The 19,926-nt window shown below is 38.8% G+C and overlaps 2 protein-coding genes across 2 annotated transcripts; both read left to right on the forward strand.

Annotated features, from left to right (window-relative positions):
* The first annotated feature begins 144 nt into the window (after nt 1-144).
* tfe3b (transcription factor binding to IGHM enhancer 3b) lies at nt 145-8,515 on the forward strand. Its single transcript, XM_062415601.1, has 9 exons — nt 145-280; nt 2,674-2,899; nt 2,975-3,199; nt 3,726-3,821; nt 4,722-4,833; nt 4,971-5,027; nt 5,167-5,242; nt 5,423-5,570; nt 6,214-8,515. The coding sequence occupies exons 2-9, from the start codon at nt 2,708-2,710 to the stop codon at nt 6,679-6,681; spliced, it is 1,374 nt and encodes a 457-aa protein (XP_062271585.1). The 5' UTR covers nt 145-280; nt 2,674-2,707; the 3' UTR covers nt 6,682-8,515.
* Nucleotides 8,516-13,520: 5,005 nt separating this feature from the next.
* cxxc1b (CXXC finger protein 1b) lies at nt 13,521-19,535 on the forward strand. The gene is made up of 14 exons (XM_062415536.1): nt 13,521-13,656; nt 14,736-14,845; nt 14,939-15,039; nt 15,150-15,289; nt 15,552-15,707; nt 16,801-16,947; nt 17,055-17,162; nt 17,261-17,439; nt 17,985-18,192; nt 18,277-18,387; nt 18,496-18,545; nt 18,632-18,728; nt 18,845-18,997; nt 19,137-19,535. The coding sequence occupies exons 1-14, from the start codon at nt 13,654-13,656 to the stop codon at nt 19,281-19,283; spliced, it is 1,710 nt and encodes a 569-aa protein (XP_062271520.1). The 5' UTR covers nt 13,521-13,653; the 3' UTR covers nt 19,284-19,535.
* The last annotated feature ends 391 nt before the right edge of the window (nt 19,536-19,926 follow it).

Below are 19,926 nucleotides of genomic sequence, written 5' to 3' on the forward strand. Positions count from 1 at the left end.
AATATAGTCTTCCATCATCGTAACCGGTAATACACGTTGTTTTTTCTAGCTTGATGTTACTGAAAATGAGCAAGGGCCAGCGTACCGTAAATGAAACCTCGCTGCTGTCAACAAGTTCCGGGTAACCAGGATGACCTCAGCCCGTTGGACCGAGGTAAACACAGTTAGCTGCAGCTAGCGACTGTTGAAGTGTGCGTATTCACCGACTTAAAATGGCAAAGAAAACGGAGTATTTCGTGGATTTTTGAATGTGATAACGTTAAAGAAATCTGTATCCACGGTACGTGTTTATTCATATTTGTCATACGTTAATGTAGTGGGGTAGCATTAGCTTGTTGGGAAATTAAAGGGTCTTAGCTGGCTAACGTTAGCTAAGCTACAACTTCCTATTTTTACTTTGCAGTGTCTGTGCCTCAGCAACACGGCTGCTTTCTACTAAAATAACCAAACCCCCTCCACGTGGCTGTTGGTAGTCAACTTGTTAAGCGTCTAAGGTTAAGTTTTTGTCTTTAACATGTGTACACTCAGCGGGTTTATGTGGGCCCATTAGCTAACGCATGACGCGACATTACAGCGCGTCCAAAATAGAGATTACGAAAACAGACACGAGTAAGATACATAAGAAGTGAAGATACGTGTCTTAATTGCTCCTAGACTAACATGACATAATGTAAGTCAACTTTTTGTGACATAACTGAACTATCAGTTTACTCTTACACAACTGACCCAGTGGAAGAGGCAGTACTGACAGGAAGGTATGCACTCTGCAGAAATGTACACAAAACAACAGCGGCAGTCAATGTGCTAAGGGCTGGCTCACATAGAGTGTAAAAGTCCTCTCAGATTGTTAAAGAATTGCGTTGTTAATACTAAACAACGTGGTAGTAACCCACGTTCATGCACAGCTGAATATGATTTCAAGTAGTCAAACCAAATACCAAAGATTTTCTAGTTTCTCTTTCTAAATTGTGAGGATTTTCTGCTTGGTTCTGTTATAGTGAATGGAAACTTGTTTTGGACTGTTGTTGTGTTGTTTTTGTCATGTCAGGATTTATAACATTGTGATTAGTTAACTGTATTTTTATATTTTGTAGATGAAAAGATCAATTGTTTAAAAGAGAAAAATAATTGGCAGATTAACTGATGTGTTTAAGATAACAGCACTTGGTTAGATCCTGAAAAAATTCATAATAACAGAAGATAAGAGGATGTACACATCTTGAAATCTGATAATTGTATTTAAAAATAGTCTCCACACTTAAATAAGCAAGCAAATCGGGCTGAAAAAAAATTAGTCATATTGATTAACTCAAGAAGTTTTTCGACTACTTTTTTTTTTTTTAGAATTTTTGAGGTTATCGACAGCATAGTACTTGGTTGGTTAGTGTTAGGTGTTCAAGGTAGTCTAGACTCTACCTTCAGCAGTGGTTTGAGACAACCATCTTAAATGGCTTAAATGTTGTGACACTCATCCATTAGCCAGATAGCTTTTATTACAAGCCACTGTCATCAGTTTCATGGGGATAATGTCAAGGGGGGCTAGATGATATACGGGTCAACACGGTATCCATAAGATTATACAGTAATATTAGTTGCTGAACTAATTTAGACCAGGGGAAAGGGAGGTTCAATTTAGAAATGAGAGAATTGATGTGATCAGTCTCATTGACACAGAAAGTACGATTTTTTTCGACAATGAGCAGCTGATGAAGCATCAGAAAGTTTCACAAGCTGATAAGTGGCGTTGAATAAAATTCTGGTGGAAATGGGGGTACTTTGACATTGGACACAAGTTCAGTTTTGATGTGGACAACAATAACAATGCAAAGAATTGTTTGTCTGTGTTTTAATGATCAGACGTGTTTCAGTTAAAGAATGTAAAAGCAGCACGTTGTGAGCAGCTGGTTTTGTTAGTGTAGACTCACTGTAACTACACTTTAAAATCAGGCTCATATTCGCTCGCAGCACTCAGGACGACAAGGGGAGTCATCTTTGCTGCTGATAACCCCCACAAGAGGACAGTAGCCAGGTAGCGATCGGTTCAATAAAAGAGGAAGGCCGTTTTTTAAAATGCTGAGCTGATGTTGAGTAGTTGATCTGTGACATGTTGGAGATAATACTGTATCAGGCTCTAAGGTCTTGCAGTCAGATATCCGCGTTGTGTTATAGGTTGTAATTCTAAAACCTGATAGTGAGTCAGCATTTTTAGCCTTGAGTGCCCACACCAGACCAGTATTTTCCAATGTGGTCTCAATTTAAGAGGCTGTGGTTAGCTAAAAGACTAATAACACCCATTAATATCAATCAATATGTCAGATGTGAATGGTGAGGCTGCACAGTGTTTGATTTCTCCATCCATTGATCATTTTTCAGGACGTTTATCCTGATCCAGCTCACAGTGTATCTTTTTTATTCATAGTTACAGCATGAGTTCTTCAAAAATAGTAAAAGGTGCATCTCTTTGTGAAGAATTTGATACTTAGATCTTATTTTCTGAAATATGTTGGAAGTAACATTTGGATTTGCCCGGTAGTGTAAGAATTTCTAATACCAAACATTATAGTTTGCATGATACTTTAACAACAACCTAAATTACACGATATAACGATATACTTTAAAACACTGGTATGACCCATATATAACACTCTTTTTTGATATGCTTTGGTTTTACAGCTCCATCCCTAGATCTGGATCTCTTTCCTCAGCCATGTCGTCACGTGTGTTGCTGCGGCAGCAGCTGATGCGAGAACAAGCCCAGGAGCAGGAGAGACGCGAGGCCCAGCACCAGGCCTCTGCTTCTCAGCTCCGGGCCTCTGACTCCACTCCAGCTATCTCTGTCACACTGCCCCCAAATGCGGCCCGTCCACCTCCAGCGCAGGTGCCGGTGGAGGTGCTGAAGGTAAGAGCGCCCTTTGTCTACAGTCATGACTTGTGTTCGTATTGCAGTGCCCTTAACAACTGTTTAAACGATCAGGTGCAGACCCACTTGGAGAACCCCACCAAGTACCACATCCAGCAGGCACAGAGGCAGCAGGTGAAGCAGTATCTCTCCACCACTCTGGGCAACAAAGCGGTTACTCAGACGATGGGTCTGTCTCCTGTGCCACAATGCAGTTCTGCCCCTGAAGTTGCCCCCACTGCCAGCAGTGCCCCTAACAGTCCCATGGCTCTGCTCAACATCGGATCCAACAAGGAGGAAGTATGAGAAATTCCTCATTTTATATCAGTGGTTTAAGTTCTCCTGTGTGTGGGTTGCGATTTTTGCTGGCACAGCAGATTACACAACCTGGATAGTCACTGCTTTTTTGCAAACTTACACTTACTTTTTGGAGAAGTTAAATGTCTAACCTTCTGCTCACTTTTGACTTAATTACTTTTTGTTTGTTCTGCAATGATGTGCTCGAAGCTCCCACTGTGATGATGCATGCCTTTTGTCATCGTACCCTTGTTGGCTTGGTGTCACATTATAATGTTAAATACTGCATCGGCAGTTTAACGATGCCAGCACTTCTCTTGCATGCGTCTCCACCTTTGAAATCAGGCCTCTTTAAAACTGTTACATTGGTTTTAAATGTTGAATGCTGACATTCAGTCTCTACAGAAGACTTTATTTCAAACTCTATATACATACAGTATAGTACATGTTGATTACTTTCACACATTTAACACTGAGGGCTTCACTCACTTTGTATCACCGCTGTTTTCTCTAATCTGCTTTTATCTAGATTGACGATGTGATCGACGACATCATTAGTCTTGAATCCAGTTTTAATGACGACATCATTACATTGATTGACTCAGGTCTCCAGCTGCCCAGCACGGTAAGAAGAACCATGCATTTATTTGAGCATAAATACTTCCTTTTTAAAGTTTCCCTCTTCTTTAACTGTACACTGACAGTGTAATAGAGGATTTCAAGGCAGCTGGATCGCTTATTAGCTTTTTACAGATGAAGTGTTTTTTCTGTGAATGGGCGATCTCCTTTATGTGTGGAATGCAGCAGGAATTCAGTGTTGTCGTAGGAGTAAATATATACTTTTGGCACTCGCTTACTATTCGTCACAAAAGTGCGGCCTGGGCGGGGTAAGTGATCAGAGGATACAAGATGGGGAGAAGCGACACAAAGTGGGTTGAGCTCATAAAACAGTACATTGTAAAGCTTTCAGGGTTAACAAGTCATTTAGGCCAGATAGATAGAAAGTGCTCGCCTAACTGTTGCCACTGAACAAAAATGAGGATTATGGTGATGCTGTTGGAAGAAAAGAAAAAGAAGCACAGTGAGGTAAATGCATTTTGTGATGGGTTTTTTTGTGTGTGTTCAGGTTTAATATGTCACATTGTAATATAAATGGGTGGAGTTTGAGAAAACATGCTTTATGCTAAAATAAAGTAACTTCTCATGCAAAAAATAGCAGCGTCAATCATGGGATGAGGTTTGTGCTGAAGGCTGTTTTTTATTAGGGGAAATTTTTGGGATTTAAAATGTAACAGCTGCTGTATTTGTGTCACTATTGCTTGTATAACATATAACATATAATAGCCTTTATGAAATGTGAAAGTAACCAGCTCTGATTCTGTTTTAAACTGGAGGAGGAACTGGTTACTCTGTGCTTTTTTTAGTCGGAATAGGGAAGACATCCTGTTCACATATTAGCTGCTAGGTTCATGTAAATCAGAGAGCATTTATTACGTATGTATTTAACCCATTCTGTGTCGTGTAGCTCCCAGGAAATCTGTTGGATGTGTACCATAGCCCTGGAATGGCAGCACCTACTCTCACTGTCAGCAACTCCTGCCCAGCTGATCTTCCAAAAATTAAAAGGGAAATTACCGGTACCGTAAAACACATACTTACTTTTATATACATGGGCCTTGATTGTTTTTTTTAATATGTTCAAGAAAATGTTTTGTTGAGTTGGATAATACTTTTGGAATCGTAATATGAAGCATAATGAGAATATGTTGTTCAGATTCAGATGCCAAAGCAATTATGAAAGAAAGGCAGAAGAAAGACAACCATAACCTCAGTAAGTCAAAGCTTTGTTTCAGATTATTTAAGCACTTGTGTTTAATGGCAATTAGCCTCCTAATTACATGATTATGCAGTTTTGCTTTTAGTTTTGTCTCCTCCTCCTCTTATATCCTGTCGTTCCTGCTTTTCTATAGTTGAGAGGAGGCGGAGATTCAACATCAATGACCGTATAAAGGAACTTGGTACCCTGATACCCAAGTCTAGCGATCCGTAAGTGTGGTCTGATTTTTCTGGATAGTTATTTTCCGTTTTCTGAATCACTTAATAAATATGAAAGTTTAGTATTTGAATTGAGTCCCTGTAACTGTTATCTAGTAAAATAGAGGTAATCTCATTTGTGTTTCCTTTCCTCACCGCCTCTGCAATACTTACTGATATTACTGATGACAGCGAGATGCGCTGGAATAAAGGCACCATTCTGAAAGCGTCTGTAGACTACATCAGGAAGCTACAGAAAGAGCAACAGAGAGCCAAGGATGTCGAGATGCGACAGAAAAAGCTGGAGCAAGCAAACCACAGTTTAATGATGCGCATCCAGGTCAGTATGTGTTGGACAGTCTATGTAGAAGCAGATATAGCCAATTCACAATGCACAGTGCAATTATTTTAAAACTGATACTCAGGTGATACTGAGATGATTTAGCTTTTTCTTTTTCGTGTTAGTGAGTGTGCAATCTACACACACACAAAAAACAACCCACATTTTCTGTGTCGCTCTTTTTTGGACTAGTTGTTAAATTCACCAGCGTTTGTGTGTTGTCGAGCAATATTGGTATTTCACGCTCTGCCAGCACATCAAGATGAGCATGCATGCCGCAAGCACAGCTGGTTTACATTACTGCAGAATGAATAGTACACAATTATAAAAAAACGGCTGAAGTGTGAGCATACATTTAAGCCAGCCTCCATGACTTATTTTGATTGTTTTTATTTTGAACTTAAAATTGATCAGTTCATGTTTTAGGATCTTTTTGCGACATTATTCCCAGAAATGTGCACTTGGCTCTCCCACACTTTCAAGCTTTAATCAATGCAATGTCATGCAGTTGACAAAGCTTAAATATATCTTTAAAAAAATATATATATATATATATTTATAGCTGGGTTCTGGACAGTAAAGACATTTTTCAGTTGTTGCAGGACTTGACATTTGAATGCACATGTGCTGCTCTTCTTTCCAGGAGCTGGAAATGCAGGCACGGGTCCACGGCCTTTCTACAAACAACAGCATATCCTCTAGTCTGAGTTCCGATACCTCCCTGCTTCAGCAGCAGCCAGTCTCACAGAGTGGCCAGTCCCTGCCTACCAGCGCGGGAATGGCTTCCTCCTCCTTTAACCTCCTCAGCCTGGGTTCGACAGCTGTTGGACAGCCTCTGCCGGCCTCCTTCCTGTCCCCGCCCTCCTCAGACTCTCCCGCGGGAGTCACCATCAGCAGCCCCCTGGACCTGGGCAGCCTTAGCTTTGCCGAGCTAGACGACACCTCCGCCTCAGCACTCTATCCCGACGTTGGCTTGGGAGACATTCTCATGGACGAGGGCTGCACCTTGTCTCCAGAGAGGGGGGACGGGTCGCTGTTTTCTCCTTTGTCACCAGGTGCCTCTAAAACCAGCAGTCGCAGGAGCAGCCTCGATATGGACGAGGACTTGTGATGAGCTCTGCGTGGTGGTCACACACCAAGAGAGAGACTGTCCGTAGGGATAAGAATGTCAGGAAGTGCAGCCTTGCTTCAAATAACGCAAGTCTATTGATAGCACTGTTGAACTGAACTAACATGAACGTTGCATCAGGAGAAAGTTCTTTGCCATACAGATGTAATTGGAACTGTTCCTGTTTGGAGCTGTTTAAACGATTATGTCTGGGTTTATAAATGCAATCTTATTAAAAATGGAATTATGGTATAATAGGGACATGCACATAAGCATAAAGAAATTATTAAATAGTTTTTAAGATTTTCTTCAGAGATTTAAGAGGGATATAAAGTTTGCGTGAATTTTATTATGTGCTCATTTATAGGGAAGAAAGCTGTGAGGTTTCTTTTTCATGACATTGGCATGACAAACTGATCGAGAGATGCCAAGATATATGTATATATACATATATATATATTCTTTTTTTTTCTTTTTTCAACTGACTGGAATCAGGTTTTGTTAATAGCAGTCTAGCATGCTCATTCTTGTTGGGTTGTTTCACCAGCAGCTACAGAAGGGATCTTTGTAAAGTGAATTGGAACATTGTTGAAATATTGACTTCATATTGTAAATAAGAATATTTTATTTTGAGCAATTTTATTGCACCTTATTTTATGGCAGTCTATGCATTTAATGAAAGCTTTTGTCTGTTTTATTACTATTACACACAGTCAACAGCTAACGCCCGGGATGCATGTATTTGTAATAAACCTTAAAAGCAGCCGAGAATCACTTGCTGCTGCAGCTAGTTAGCCAAAGCAGGACTTCTTCCAGAGTAGCTACGAATTACAAATCAACATTTTTATTTTTTGGAGTATATTCAGTGAGTCTCGATGAGAAATGCAGAACAATTTTATCCTTTTACAATAGTACTGTAGTTGATCACATATTTTTTGATACCTGAATAATCCTTTGATAAGTAGTTTCTCTTCTCCTGACTAATATCTGTGTTGTCAGTGATTGTCTTCATTAACCTCGGTGATCACTGAGTGATTTTAATGGTTAGCATGTTCTACCAAGATTGTGGCTTTTTTCCCCCCTGACGATCAAAATTGATAGAACTAACGATGCATTATCGCTCATTGTAGTATGAACTCAGAGGGCTTCAGCCTTCTTTTACAGCAACCACTATCCTCATGTTATATAGTAAGGTATAACTGTATGCAGTGTGAAACTTTCATTGCATTTATTATTCTTATGAGATTGCCACAAACTTAAGAAAGGCATTTAATTTGACAGATGCTTAATGCAACCTTATGTACAGTTAATGAATGTGTGTTTTGAAAAAGTACCTGCATATTTGTGTGTCGTTTTGTTTTTTTACACTGACGTACTGTATCTGAGAATTTGCTTTGGCTTAAACACGTCTTTCAAAGTTATTGATATGCTTGAATTTTAAATTATTTTTGAGCCGTGGTAACATAAAAACAAATCAATTGATGCACCCAAAAAAATGCCTTTTTAAAAAAAAGATCATAATTCTGACTGACACTGATTTAAGGTGTCCTCTCCTGTTATTTCTGAACTTCGAAGGCACATTGTTTTTGAGCTAAAAGCAAATCCATTCCACAGCTCAGTGCCACAAATTGCATTGTTCTTAGCCCCATAAGATTAAATACCAATGGTCAACTTTTTCTGCTCATACTTAACTGCTCTCCATGATATTAACCATGTCTTACCCCTACATCTATTTGAGTGCTAACATGGACTGTTAATCTTCTACGTGATACAGGTAACATTTGTGTCTTGTCCTTACAACTTGGCTTTCAGAAGATTGTAATAAATAAATGATTCCCACGGGTTTATGTTTGAATGTGATTATTTGCATGCACAGGGATGTTAGTGATAAAGCATTTGAGAGATTTCCATTGCCAGGTCCAGGCACTCAGTAGCCTGAAGGCAGATGTCACAGACGGGACAGTCACACAGGAAGCGGTGGACACCCAGACAGCCGAAGAAGTCACAGTGGTGGGTGATGGACTCGTAGCCGCACAGTGATGAGCACAGAGAGCAAACGCACTGGTTGCAGCCTCTCACCGTGGCCAATAAACAGTCCAGTGGGTGGCAGAACAGGCAGGCCAAGAGGAATGAAGCACAGAGTTCTCGTGGAGGGGTAAGGTAGAGATCAAGAAAAGAGAAAGAAGCTTCAGTTGGAGGAAAAAGCTTTAGTAGATAATGTGATAAACAGTGTTACAAGCAACACAGTGTGGTGTCCTTACCCACTCCATCTGATGGCTCAGTGTGGACCGTTGTGGTTTTGAGCTTTTCTTGACTCCTGCTGATGGATGTAATTGGCTGACTCACCTCATAGGCTGTGCGAGCCTCCATGGAAGGTGGCAGCAGGGCAGACAGAGGCTGTGGCTGTTTTTTCTTCACAGAGCGTGGGCTACAGATGGATACTACCCGGGTGTCTTTGCTTTTTGGGTTATCATGCAAGTTGGATTCAATGGAGGCCTCTGCATTAGACATACAAATGAACAACAATACATCATTGTGAGTGTGTTTTGCAGGGAAATACCCATTAAAGTAAAGTTTACAGGCTAAAGTACCTATTGTTTTATTGGAGAATGCATTCTCAGCAAAGTCCCATGAAGATAATTCAGTGTCATCAGTGGAGATATGCTCTAAACTGGAGACTTCAACCAGAGATCCTATGAGACAAGAAATAAGACGGTTTTCATAAATCATAATGATTTTCAAACTTCACCAAACAACTGCAATCCATCACTTATAATCAAACTGGATATACCTGTTTGACCAGAAGTAGTGTTGTCAGGTACAGTGTGTGACCTTGTAGCAGTGGTTAGTGAGTTATGGAGCTTTGGTTGGTTGCCACGTTCATCATCCGTCTTTTCATTCTTAACTGCGGAATTCAATTTGGCATCCATTGTGGCATCCACTTAAATATGTCATTCAGTGTCTTGGAAAAAGAAATTATAAAGATAATCAAGCAGGGATACAAAAGAGGCCAAAAAGAATCAAAATAATGAAGGAGGACTCCTATTAATATGAGTCCAAATCATTAAAAAAAATTGTGATAAGATAATGCATTTGCTTTATACTTACTACTTTTCTTAAACTGGAATAATCCACTTACTAGTATTGTAATATAAAAATATAACATTAAACTTCACAATTCTGTGTAAATACCACAGACCTGGTGTCGGATCTGCAGCCGATGTTTTACTGTAGCTGAGCTGTTTGTGATGAGTCACCTGGAAAATTACAGCAAAGTTAATCTATTATTAATCTCCAGTTTGGAAACATTTATAATGTAGATTAAAGGCAGCACAGGGATATCCTGACAGCTGCATGAGAATGTGTGTGATCTTGATTTTGCTATTTGTTAATAATTCATATAAAACCTCAAATACATTCCTTTTTATGAAATGTTGACAGTTTTTTTGTTTGTGTTTTGTACATTTGCAGGTGATAACATTTATTTCAGCTACCTGAAATATTTTAGCAAATTTCAAAAGTATTAGTATATGTGTATACACTAATCAGTGGACAAAGTGGATGAAAATAAATTTAAATTATTTACATTTAATAAACAAATCAATAGCAACAGCATGCATTTAGATTATTACTGCAATGTACAGAAATCCTACTGTGTTTATCTCTCCTCATTGATTTCTCTTGTTTTATAACAAATAAATTGTACTTACTTTTCACGGCATACTGTAGAAGTTTAGGATCAAGCATTAAGCTTCAATCACACAAATCAGATGCATCCTCTTTTAATACATTCCCCACAATGACCTATCAGCGGTGGCGCTGCATCACACAGGATCTCTCTCCTGTCTCAGCATAATTTCCTCTGGATTTGTGTGTGTGTGTGTGTGTGTGTGTGCGTGCGTGTCTTTTCATATTTAGAATAGTAAAAAACAGAATCCATAGCAAACATGAACAAAAAATGACATGTTTTCTCATATTCTAAGAAGAAAAAAAATCCCGTCAGTGTCTTTTACTTTTTTTTAATTGTCAACAAATCCTCCATTTATGAAGTTGATAATGTTCAGTTTTTGTTTAAACTATTTCATTGTTGTTTCAAATCTATGATCATCATCATCAATGATCATTTTAAAGGTGCCAGATTGTACTACTGTTAAAATGTACTGCATCATTCTGACAGGGATTTCTAATATTGTGTCCACCCCATTATATCAATGAGGTGAAGCTAAATAACATTACATTACAACCTTCAGGAAGTGAGAATTTACTGCAGTACTGTATAAGACTGAAATACCTTTAGCAAGGTGGACATGATGCACTGGCAACTACTGGCAACACCCAATTTATGGCAGTTAGTATTTATTTATTCAAGTAATTCAACTGTGTACTTTACAAGAAGACACCACCGCACACAAACATAGCAGACAGAGGAGCTCTGTTGTCAGTACGGTTTCGGACAAATAAGACAACTCATTCCAGAGGCAACATGGTGACCCTGGTCTTTTATTCAGATCTATCTGGTAAAACTGAATCTGTTTATTACAGTGCAGCTCCTAGAGTCTGGTGTAGGTGCCCTGCTGTTTTGTTGAGGTTTGTTGCTGCAGTAAAATATGTCAGATTACCTGTTCCAAGTGTCCTGCTGACTTCAGCATGTGCTATAAATGATGCTCTGTGGTCAGGACTGGAGCTCCAGAGATGAACTCGAGCTAACGTGGGTCTGAGGGATGCATCACTCTGTTTCTGGGCATTTCTTCATCACCAGCCAGCCGTCTGGCTTGTGTCTGGCAAGTAACTGTCATCCTTTGGAACTCTAGCAGCATACAAACTCCATCTCCCAGACTCTTTGTTTCAGACTTACCTAAAGATAAAACACAACCATTTGCATATGATGACATTTTTAATTTGTAGTAGTTTTTGTAGTACTTTAATTTGTAATTGTAATTATAAATACATGTTAGTCAGTGGTTTAGTAAGGTAATTAGGTTTAACATACTGCAAACTACCATCCCTGTTTTTCATTGCTGGCCTGTGGACATGAAGTTTATAATCCAGGCCTCAGTGTACGTAAAGATGTGGTTGTGAAATGGTTCCAGTTCTGCAGTTGATCAACATGTAGTATAAATAACTTTAAACATATTTTGTCTGATAGATGATCAAATCAGCTCCAAAGTGAATCATGTGATTGTGAACATGCACTTTTTTAAAACTTTATTATTATTATAAAGTGCATAACTACTTACACGGGTGGGAATCCCTCCTGATGACGTGTTTCTCCGGGGGGATTCCCAGACCTCAGTATGTGGGGTCCCGGTCAGTGTGTGTACAATTATGTTAATTTGGGAAGTAGGCTATATAGGTTAATCTGTTGGGTTAGGAAGTGTGTTTTGTTTTATGTGTTCATGATTTGGCGCCACCTGCAGCCGTTCTCTTTGATAGATACATTATGACGGTCAAGTCGGTAAGTGTTAGACTGCTTTTCTCCGACACGGACAGGGTTTTATTTTATTTAAAAATAATCTTTTTTGCGCTCTTGCCTTGACGTCAAACATCCGGTCTCAGAATATGAGAAAACAGTGGAATACAGTGGAATTCAATGCTTGATAAACCCTGTAAAGTAATGTGCATTTGACCTCATTTTACAGTCTTAATGTAATCATAATTGTAAAAATTCTTAAATGGAAAATCCTCTTAACATGAATGGATAAATAAACTTGAACATAAATTAACCTCTTCAATTAAATTAACATTATCATCTATAAAATGATATAAACAACAAAACAAAAATAAAGTCAGCTGCAAATTTTGAACTAAGTAGGCTATAGGCCTAGAGTTGAGAGGCATATTTCTGCTGGCATGTGAATTTTTTGTAGGCTATTATATTTTGTTTCATATACACCACATGTTAATTTATTCAACGCTGAGTTAAAAGAGTATAATGAGTATAAGTAGTTGCTAAAGCTACTTTTTTTTAGCTGCAGTTTTACAAACTACATTTCTCCAGGGGTAGAAATGTAGTTTGTTCAAACTACTGTCAGGCTGAACTACATGCAGTTTTACAAGCTACGGTTACAAAGTAGCTTCCCCAACACTGCCAGAAGTCATTATTTAAGGAGTTTTAAGGATTTAAAAAAAATTATCCTCTGGGGGAGCATGCTCCCAGACCCCCTAGCATTGCTGTGTGACTGGGTTAAGCCCCAGATGTTTACATTGTCTGGCTATGCTGCTGAAAGTGGCCTACCCTGCTTGACAAAAGTCCACTCTTTTAAAAAGCGCTGCCTTCGCCACTGGTTGAATTAATATTGCTTATTAAGACCGACAGGTGTTTGTGTACATCTATTGACTTTATGTGTGAATAGAACTGTAACGAATACTATTTTTGAAAAATTGAATAACTGTTTTAGTCATTTTTGCTTAAAAAAATGACTAGCACTAACACTTGCTGTTTGTAGCATGTCAAATGTGAGGATTTCAGGCTTTTCTGTAACATACATGATAGTTAAACTTAATATCTTAGCAAGTTATAACATAGTTTTAAATTAAACGTTACTATTATATATATATATATAGTAATATTTAAAATAAAAACTGAAATATATATATATATATATTTCAGTTTTTATTTCAGTTTTTATTTTAAATATTACTCTACATGGGACTGTGAGAATAAGTTCATCATTTCAGGCCAAGGTTATAGTATGTCCCTCTCATTTATAGTATGTTGAACCGTGTGCTTAAAAAAACACGGCATTCGCAATACATCCATTAGGTGGCGATGTTTCAAAATTGGATATTAATTTTCCGTCAGAGAAGAAGAAGAACCGACCAATGACTACTTTACAAATGGTCACGAGTCCAGCCGATTCCGAGCGATGTTATGTCCGCGGAAACGACTCGGTTTACTTAGCTTAGCTGGCTAATAGGCTCGTTGTCTTTCAGTGATATTTCCAGAGGAACCTCAGGCCGTACGGGGCTCACATAATGGCAAGTATTTTATAATAAACTTGGATATTTTTGTCAAACTTACGATTTGGCTATTTAGCGTTAAGCTAATTGAACTCGGTCTGTTAAAACACGGCCTAAGATACACCCGATATAAGCATGTCCTCCTCTAAGCTATTTGTCTCATCTCGTTTAAACAAAAGTCTTGTAAATACTGAATGATATAAAGGTAAATGTTAGCTTTTGCCTGCGTGACTAGTTACTACGCCAGATAAGTTAAGCTCATATGTTTGTGTGTAAACAAAAACAGCTGGGTTAGCTGTTTGCCTTGTAATGCTAACTTGGCTTACCAACTTTTCATATTCTGAATAATATCTAACTTACATTCCTCTGTCTACAGATCAAGACATTTCAAGCTAGAAGTAACGACCTTAACTAACGTAGCTAATCATAAAAAACAGCGTGAAAAAACATTACAAACCTAATACACGCCTACTTTACATTATAGTATGAATAGAGGACATTGGATGTGATGGCATTACGACGAATATGCTCTTTCGTAATGCATTGTATTGGAAGAGTTTGATAGTGGATAATTATTTTATTTAAGTTTCATTTAAACATGCATTGTTATTTAATTGTCGTCTTATTGAGATCTCTTCTGAGATCTGACAACAACAAACACTCATAAGACAAGAACACAGTCAGCAAATAGGAACAACACAACTGCACGATAAACAACGAATTGATAAAAACATGTACAAGAATCACGAAAAACATCAGATAATAATGCTTTAAAATCTCCAAGAGGAGTGAGAGACTCAAATTTCAGTGCGGTTTGCAGTTAACTTAATTTGAGAGATGCACTGTAGCTGAAACCAGATCTGCAAACATGAGGGATGTCAGCAGCCTGTTTGGACTTACTCTGCATCAACATTTGGCTAAATTTGACTTAAGATGTTACTGTAAGCAAAAACATTAATGGCGCACCCGAAGCCTTTCACTCGCCTCTGGAATTGAGAAAAACGTCCTGCAGCTCAGGAGTCGGTTATTATTGGTGCTGGGTGTACTGTAATATGTAATGATGTGGTTTCTGATACATATTTTCTTGTGTTTTTCAGGACAGTGAAATGTCTGACATTGACCAACGACCAGGGCCTGAAGCCATGGAGGGGGAGAACGCCCCTCTTTACTGTATCTGCCGGAAACCAGACATCAACTGCTTCATGATGTAAGCTTACACTACCAGTGGTGCTGTTTCAGTCACTTTATTACTGCATAATGGTGCAGCCATGCTCATACAATCTGCTTCTTCCACTAATAGTGGCTGTGATAACTGCAATGAATGGTTCCACGGGCACTGTATTGACATTACTGAGAAGATGGCAAAGGCAATCCGGGAATGGTACTGCATGCGATGTAGAGGTGATGAATCTTCTCTTACCAAAACATTTTAAGATTGCCATGCTTAGCTTTAAATATATCACAAACTAGTCAAATAAACCAGGACTTTTTTCTTTCTTTCTTGTCAACAGATAAAAACCCCATGTTGGAAATAAAGTATAGAAAAGAAAAGAAAAACCGGGAGAAGGAGGTTGACTCTGACAGAGGTGAAAAACAGTACAGCACGCCAAGTACTCCAGATTATAAGAGTGAAAGACGGCGTGGATCAAAAGTAAGTTGTATTTAAACATCTTGAGCCCATTAAGATTATCTGGACATTGTCTAAAGTTCATATGTGAAAAGGGCTTTAGCTTTTCTTTCTTGATCATTTTGCACATACATTTTAAAGTAAAAAAAAAACCCAAAAAGATTGATTGCTCTCATCGCACCTCTTACTAATTTTTTAACCATGAGGTGAACATGCAGGATGTCAAACACCAGGTTTTATGGGATGTTAATGGCTGTTATCATTCATGATTCATTTATTTTTTCAGGTAAAACGTTCTGTCCGTATGTGTGGGGAATGTGAGCCCTGCAGAAGGACTGAGGACTGCGCCCAGTGTGACTTCTGCAAGGACATGAAGAAGTTTGGAGGGCCTAACAAAATAAGACAGAAGTGCAGATTTAGGCAGTGTGAAGTTCGAGCCAGGGTAAGTGACTTAATCTGTGTCTTGTTTTTAAATAAGTATAAGTATGTAAAAAGTCTGGATTGGGCAACATATGTTGTACATTTGAAAATGTAAATAAGGGCCGGAAAATTACGATTATTCCTGATGGTATTTTCTATTAATTAGTTTTGCAGGCTTATGCTGTAATGCAGTTGAACATTTTACATTTTCCTATGCATTCTGAAAAACGCAAGCTTATACAGTGACCTTTACTGAAAATTATATTATAATATTCATAATCATAATAAATAGAGCTACAAGCAGCAATGATCGGGGTCCAAGATGGTTGAGAAAATTGTAAAATCTGACATTTTTAGAGCAGATGACCAGACGATATGAGAGATTAATGTAATAAAATAATTTTGACTCTAAGCTGTTTATGAAATAATAGTGAAAACGTATACTTGATTATTGTAGCACCACCTTGAGGTCAGTTAATGTTGTTATATTTTTGCTGCTTAGACACTTTCAGCAGAGAAAACGTTTAATTTTGGTAGCAATTGAATGAAGACTTGATTGTTAATGAAATGAGAAATTGATGTTAATTGATTTTGACTATACACAGTATAAAAGGACTGAGGCAATAGTAAAGTGCAACACAGCTGTGATGTGTAATTTCAGCACAGACAGCAACAACAGCAACATTGTGGTCCTGTGTTAAAAAGTCAAACTGTCAACAAAAAAAGGACCTGCGGTAGTGCTCCTTTTTACACTTTAGATGTAGTAAATAGTTGTTGAAGGAGCTGCTTAAGGCGGACTACTGCATAGAAAACTGCAGATGCCACAACAGTGTCATAGAAAGTCCTTAGTCACCTCAGCAGGTGGAGAATAATTTGGCTCTTTCTATACAGTGCTGATCTGTGTTATATTAGTAATGCCACACTCATAAATCTTTCATGTCGTCATTTAAAAACCTTGAAGTTGTTTTCATATTTGAAACTTAAAAGGTGCATCTTTTTTTGGGGTTTTTTTTTTCAAATTTTTGAAGTGACTAGCGCTCCCTGATATATTTGTGCAGTCCCATGTGGCTACTCTGGAAATGTGCAACTTGTTGCCTCTTTGTTGTTCTGTACAGAAAATGCTGCGTGTGAAGGACGAGGAATGCTCTTTGCGAGAAAGGAGGGAGAATTCCTACCACAGACGGAGACGCTACTCTGACGATTACGACAGTGAGGTAGATCTCTACCAGCAGTACAAGGCAGCAGGAGGCAACGACAACATGGTAGCAGTCTTCTTACACTTGTGCTCATTTATGGATGCACTCAAGCATATGTAATCCATGTGTCAGTAGATGTATATTGAGCAGCTCTTTGCTTTCATTTCACTCAGGCATGGGGTAGTGATGATGATGATGAGCTGCCTTACAGTCCTGTCATGCGTAAGAAAGCGGTGAAGGTGAAGCACGTCAAGAGAAGAGAAAAGAAGTTTGACAAGAAAGTAAGATCTGTTTATTCCTGAAAAGTACTGCCAGGTGTTAATAAACGGTGATGACGCTTGTTCTGATACCTTTTTTATTAAAACAAACATTTGTCCAGAAAGAGTCACGACGCCACAAGCAGAAGCAAAAGCATAAGGACAAAAACAGACACAGCGAGAAGGGGGACATCCGTGATAACACAGGGCAGCATCAGTGTCTGGGGCCAAGCTGCGTCGAGGCTGCGAAACCCAACTCCAAATACTGCTCTGAGGAATGTGGCATGAAGTTAGCTGCAAAGTAAGAACTCTCACTTTCAACTTTCATGTCAGGAACAACCAGTCTGCTGCAGGGATAGATGCAGAATTTCAGAGACCTGCTTAAGAACAAACAAAGCCTGAAGTGAATTTAAATACATCTAGTAACATTTTACCTGCTACTCACTGGAGTTGTGTCAAAATAAAGTGAAGGGCATGGTCCAATACTGTTTGCTTTTACTGTCTCTAGTATTTGTTCCTATTCAAATGAATGCTATAGCTCCACCTAGTGCCAGAAGGTTGAAATGACCAAAAAAAAACATCTGGTGAACGGGGCTCAGATGTGCATTTTGTTTTAATCGTCTGTTTTTTATCTTTTGTTTTGTTGGTAATTTATGATGTATCTCATCAGATTGTGGTTATAAAAATGTATTCGGGTTCATAATTTAAGCTATTTATTCTCCTACTTCTTCCTCTGTTATCCTCTATGTTGTGTTTCATGGTCTTAAGTGTTTCTGATGCTCTCCCACTCTACAATTTTTTTGCTTTTTATTCGAAATGCTAATGTGTGTCCATGTCGATCCACAGCCGAATCTATGAGATTCTCCCTCAGCGCATCCAGCAGTGGCAGCAGAGTCCCTGCATCGCCGAGGAGCACGGCAAGAAGCAGCTGGAGCGCATCCGCCGGGACCAGCAGAACGCCCGGCTACGCCTCACTGAGATGGAGCGCCGCTTCCACGAACTGGAGGGCATCATCGCCAAGGCCAAGCAGCAGGCTGTGCAGCAGGACGAGGAGGTGAGTGGTCAGCCTTGTGCCTGCTCGTTCATTCAGTCACACTTGTTATTCTTGTTAATGAAATGCTTCGGTTTGTGTTGTCAGGTGAATGAAGGCGATAGCGAGGACACAGACCTGCAGATTTTCTGCGTGTCTTGTAGTCATCCCATCAATCCAAAAGTGGCCCTGAGACATATGGAGAGATGTTATGCAAAGGTGATTATTTCTATTAGTTTTGTTTTTGCTTTCAAGCATGACATGTAAACATAAACAAAAGCACATGGCCTACTTGTAACATTTCTGTCCTGATGAATATCTCAACAGTACGAGAGTCAGACTTCCTTTGGTTCCATGTATCCTACAAGAATTGAAGGGTAAGAAAAAGATACCTCAAGTTGCATACAGGAGTTTTCTACGGTTTACTCCCTTTACTGATTCTATTCTTTTTCTTCCCCCACAGAGCAACCAGACTCTTCTGTGATGTGTACAATCCCCAAAGCAAGACGTACTGCAAGAGGCTTCAGGTTTTGTGTCCAGAACATTCCAGAGATCCTAAGGTCAGCCAGTTGTGAATTATGATTTCTAAAAGCAGTTTCTTGTGTGGAGTCTACCATCTTTCATCTTTGTGTTGTTTTTTTTCTTTCTCCCCCTCTTCTTCTCCTCTGGTGTTCAGATCTCAGTGGACGAAGTGTGTGGATGTCCTCTGGTGAAGAATGTGTTTGAGCAGACAGGAGACTACTGCAGAGTCTCTAAAAGGAAATGCAACAAACATTACAACTGGGAAAAGCTCAGGAGGGCTGAGGTAGACTTGGAGAGAGTCAGGGTGGTAAGTTAAAAGTGTTGACTATGGATTTGGTGTAAAGAGACATAACTTCTTCCCACATTTGCATATATCCAGTCAGATGTAGATGTGCGTTCAGTTGGCCTGTTCTTCTCCATTAACCTGTTTTTCGTCTTCCCCTCAGTGGTACAAGTTGGACGAGCTCTTTGAACAGGAGCGTAATGTCAGGACTGCTATGACAAACAGAGCTGGTCTGCTTGCTCTAATGCTGCACCAAACTATTCAGCATGACCCCTTGACGACTGATCTCCGTAGCAACAAGGATAGGTAGTCAACCTAGTCTGCATCCCTTCTCAGATCACTGTACATAATGAGATATGAGCGTGATGGTTTTACCTTGTAGAACGGTAACTACCATTTTGATGTGAACTGATTTTGTATCTAAATAATTATTTTAAATCTTTGTATAATAATTCACTTGAAATGGTAAATGGATATATATTTTTTCCTGACTGTGGTATTACTGCTGATTGAAAACTGCTGTTTTTGTTATGAGCGCCAAAATAAAAACCTTTAACTTTCATTTGTTTCATTATTTATGTTTGCCTTTCTACATTTTATTCCTTTTGATTCAAGTATTACAACTTCTGTGGTCTGTCTTTCACTACTAACAAGAAGATGCCACTGATAGCATCAAAACAGTTTGTTTCATATTTTGATTCATTTGTGTTATTTTTCTAAACTCTAAATAAGGTGAGTTTAGATTCAGTTTTTTAGATTTTATAGAATAATAGTTAAGATTCAGGCAACGACTAAGCATACACAGAAAAGCAACACAAAATGTACTTAACTGACCATGTGTATATTATTTGTTAATTGGCAGAATACCATGACATGTTTATATTTACATAACTTTGTACAAAGCTCAATTTCTCTGTAGGGAGGTTTTAACAGCAAATAAAACATGTAAATAA

This window comes from Scomber scombrus, chromosome 3 (genome assembly GCF_963691925.1).
Source record: "Scomber scombrus chromosome 3, fScoSco1.1, whole genome shotgun sequence".
NCBI lineage: Eukaryota > Metazoa > Chordata > Actinopteri > Scombriformes > Scombridae > Scomber > Scomber scombrus.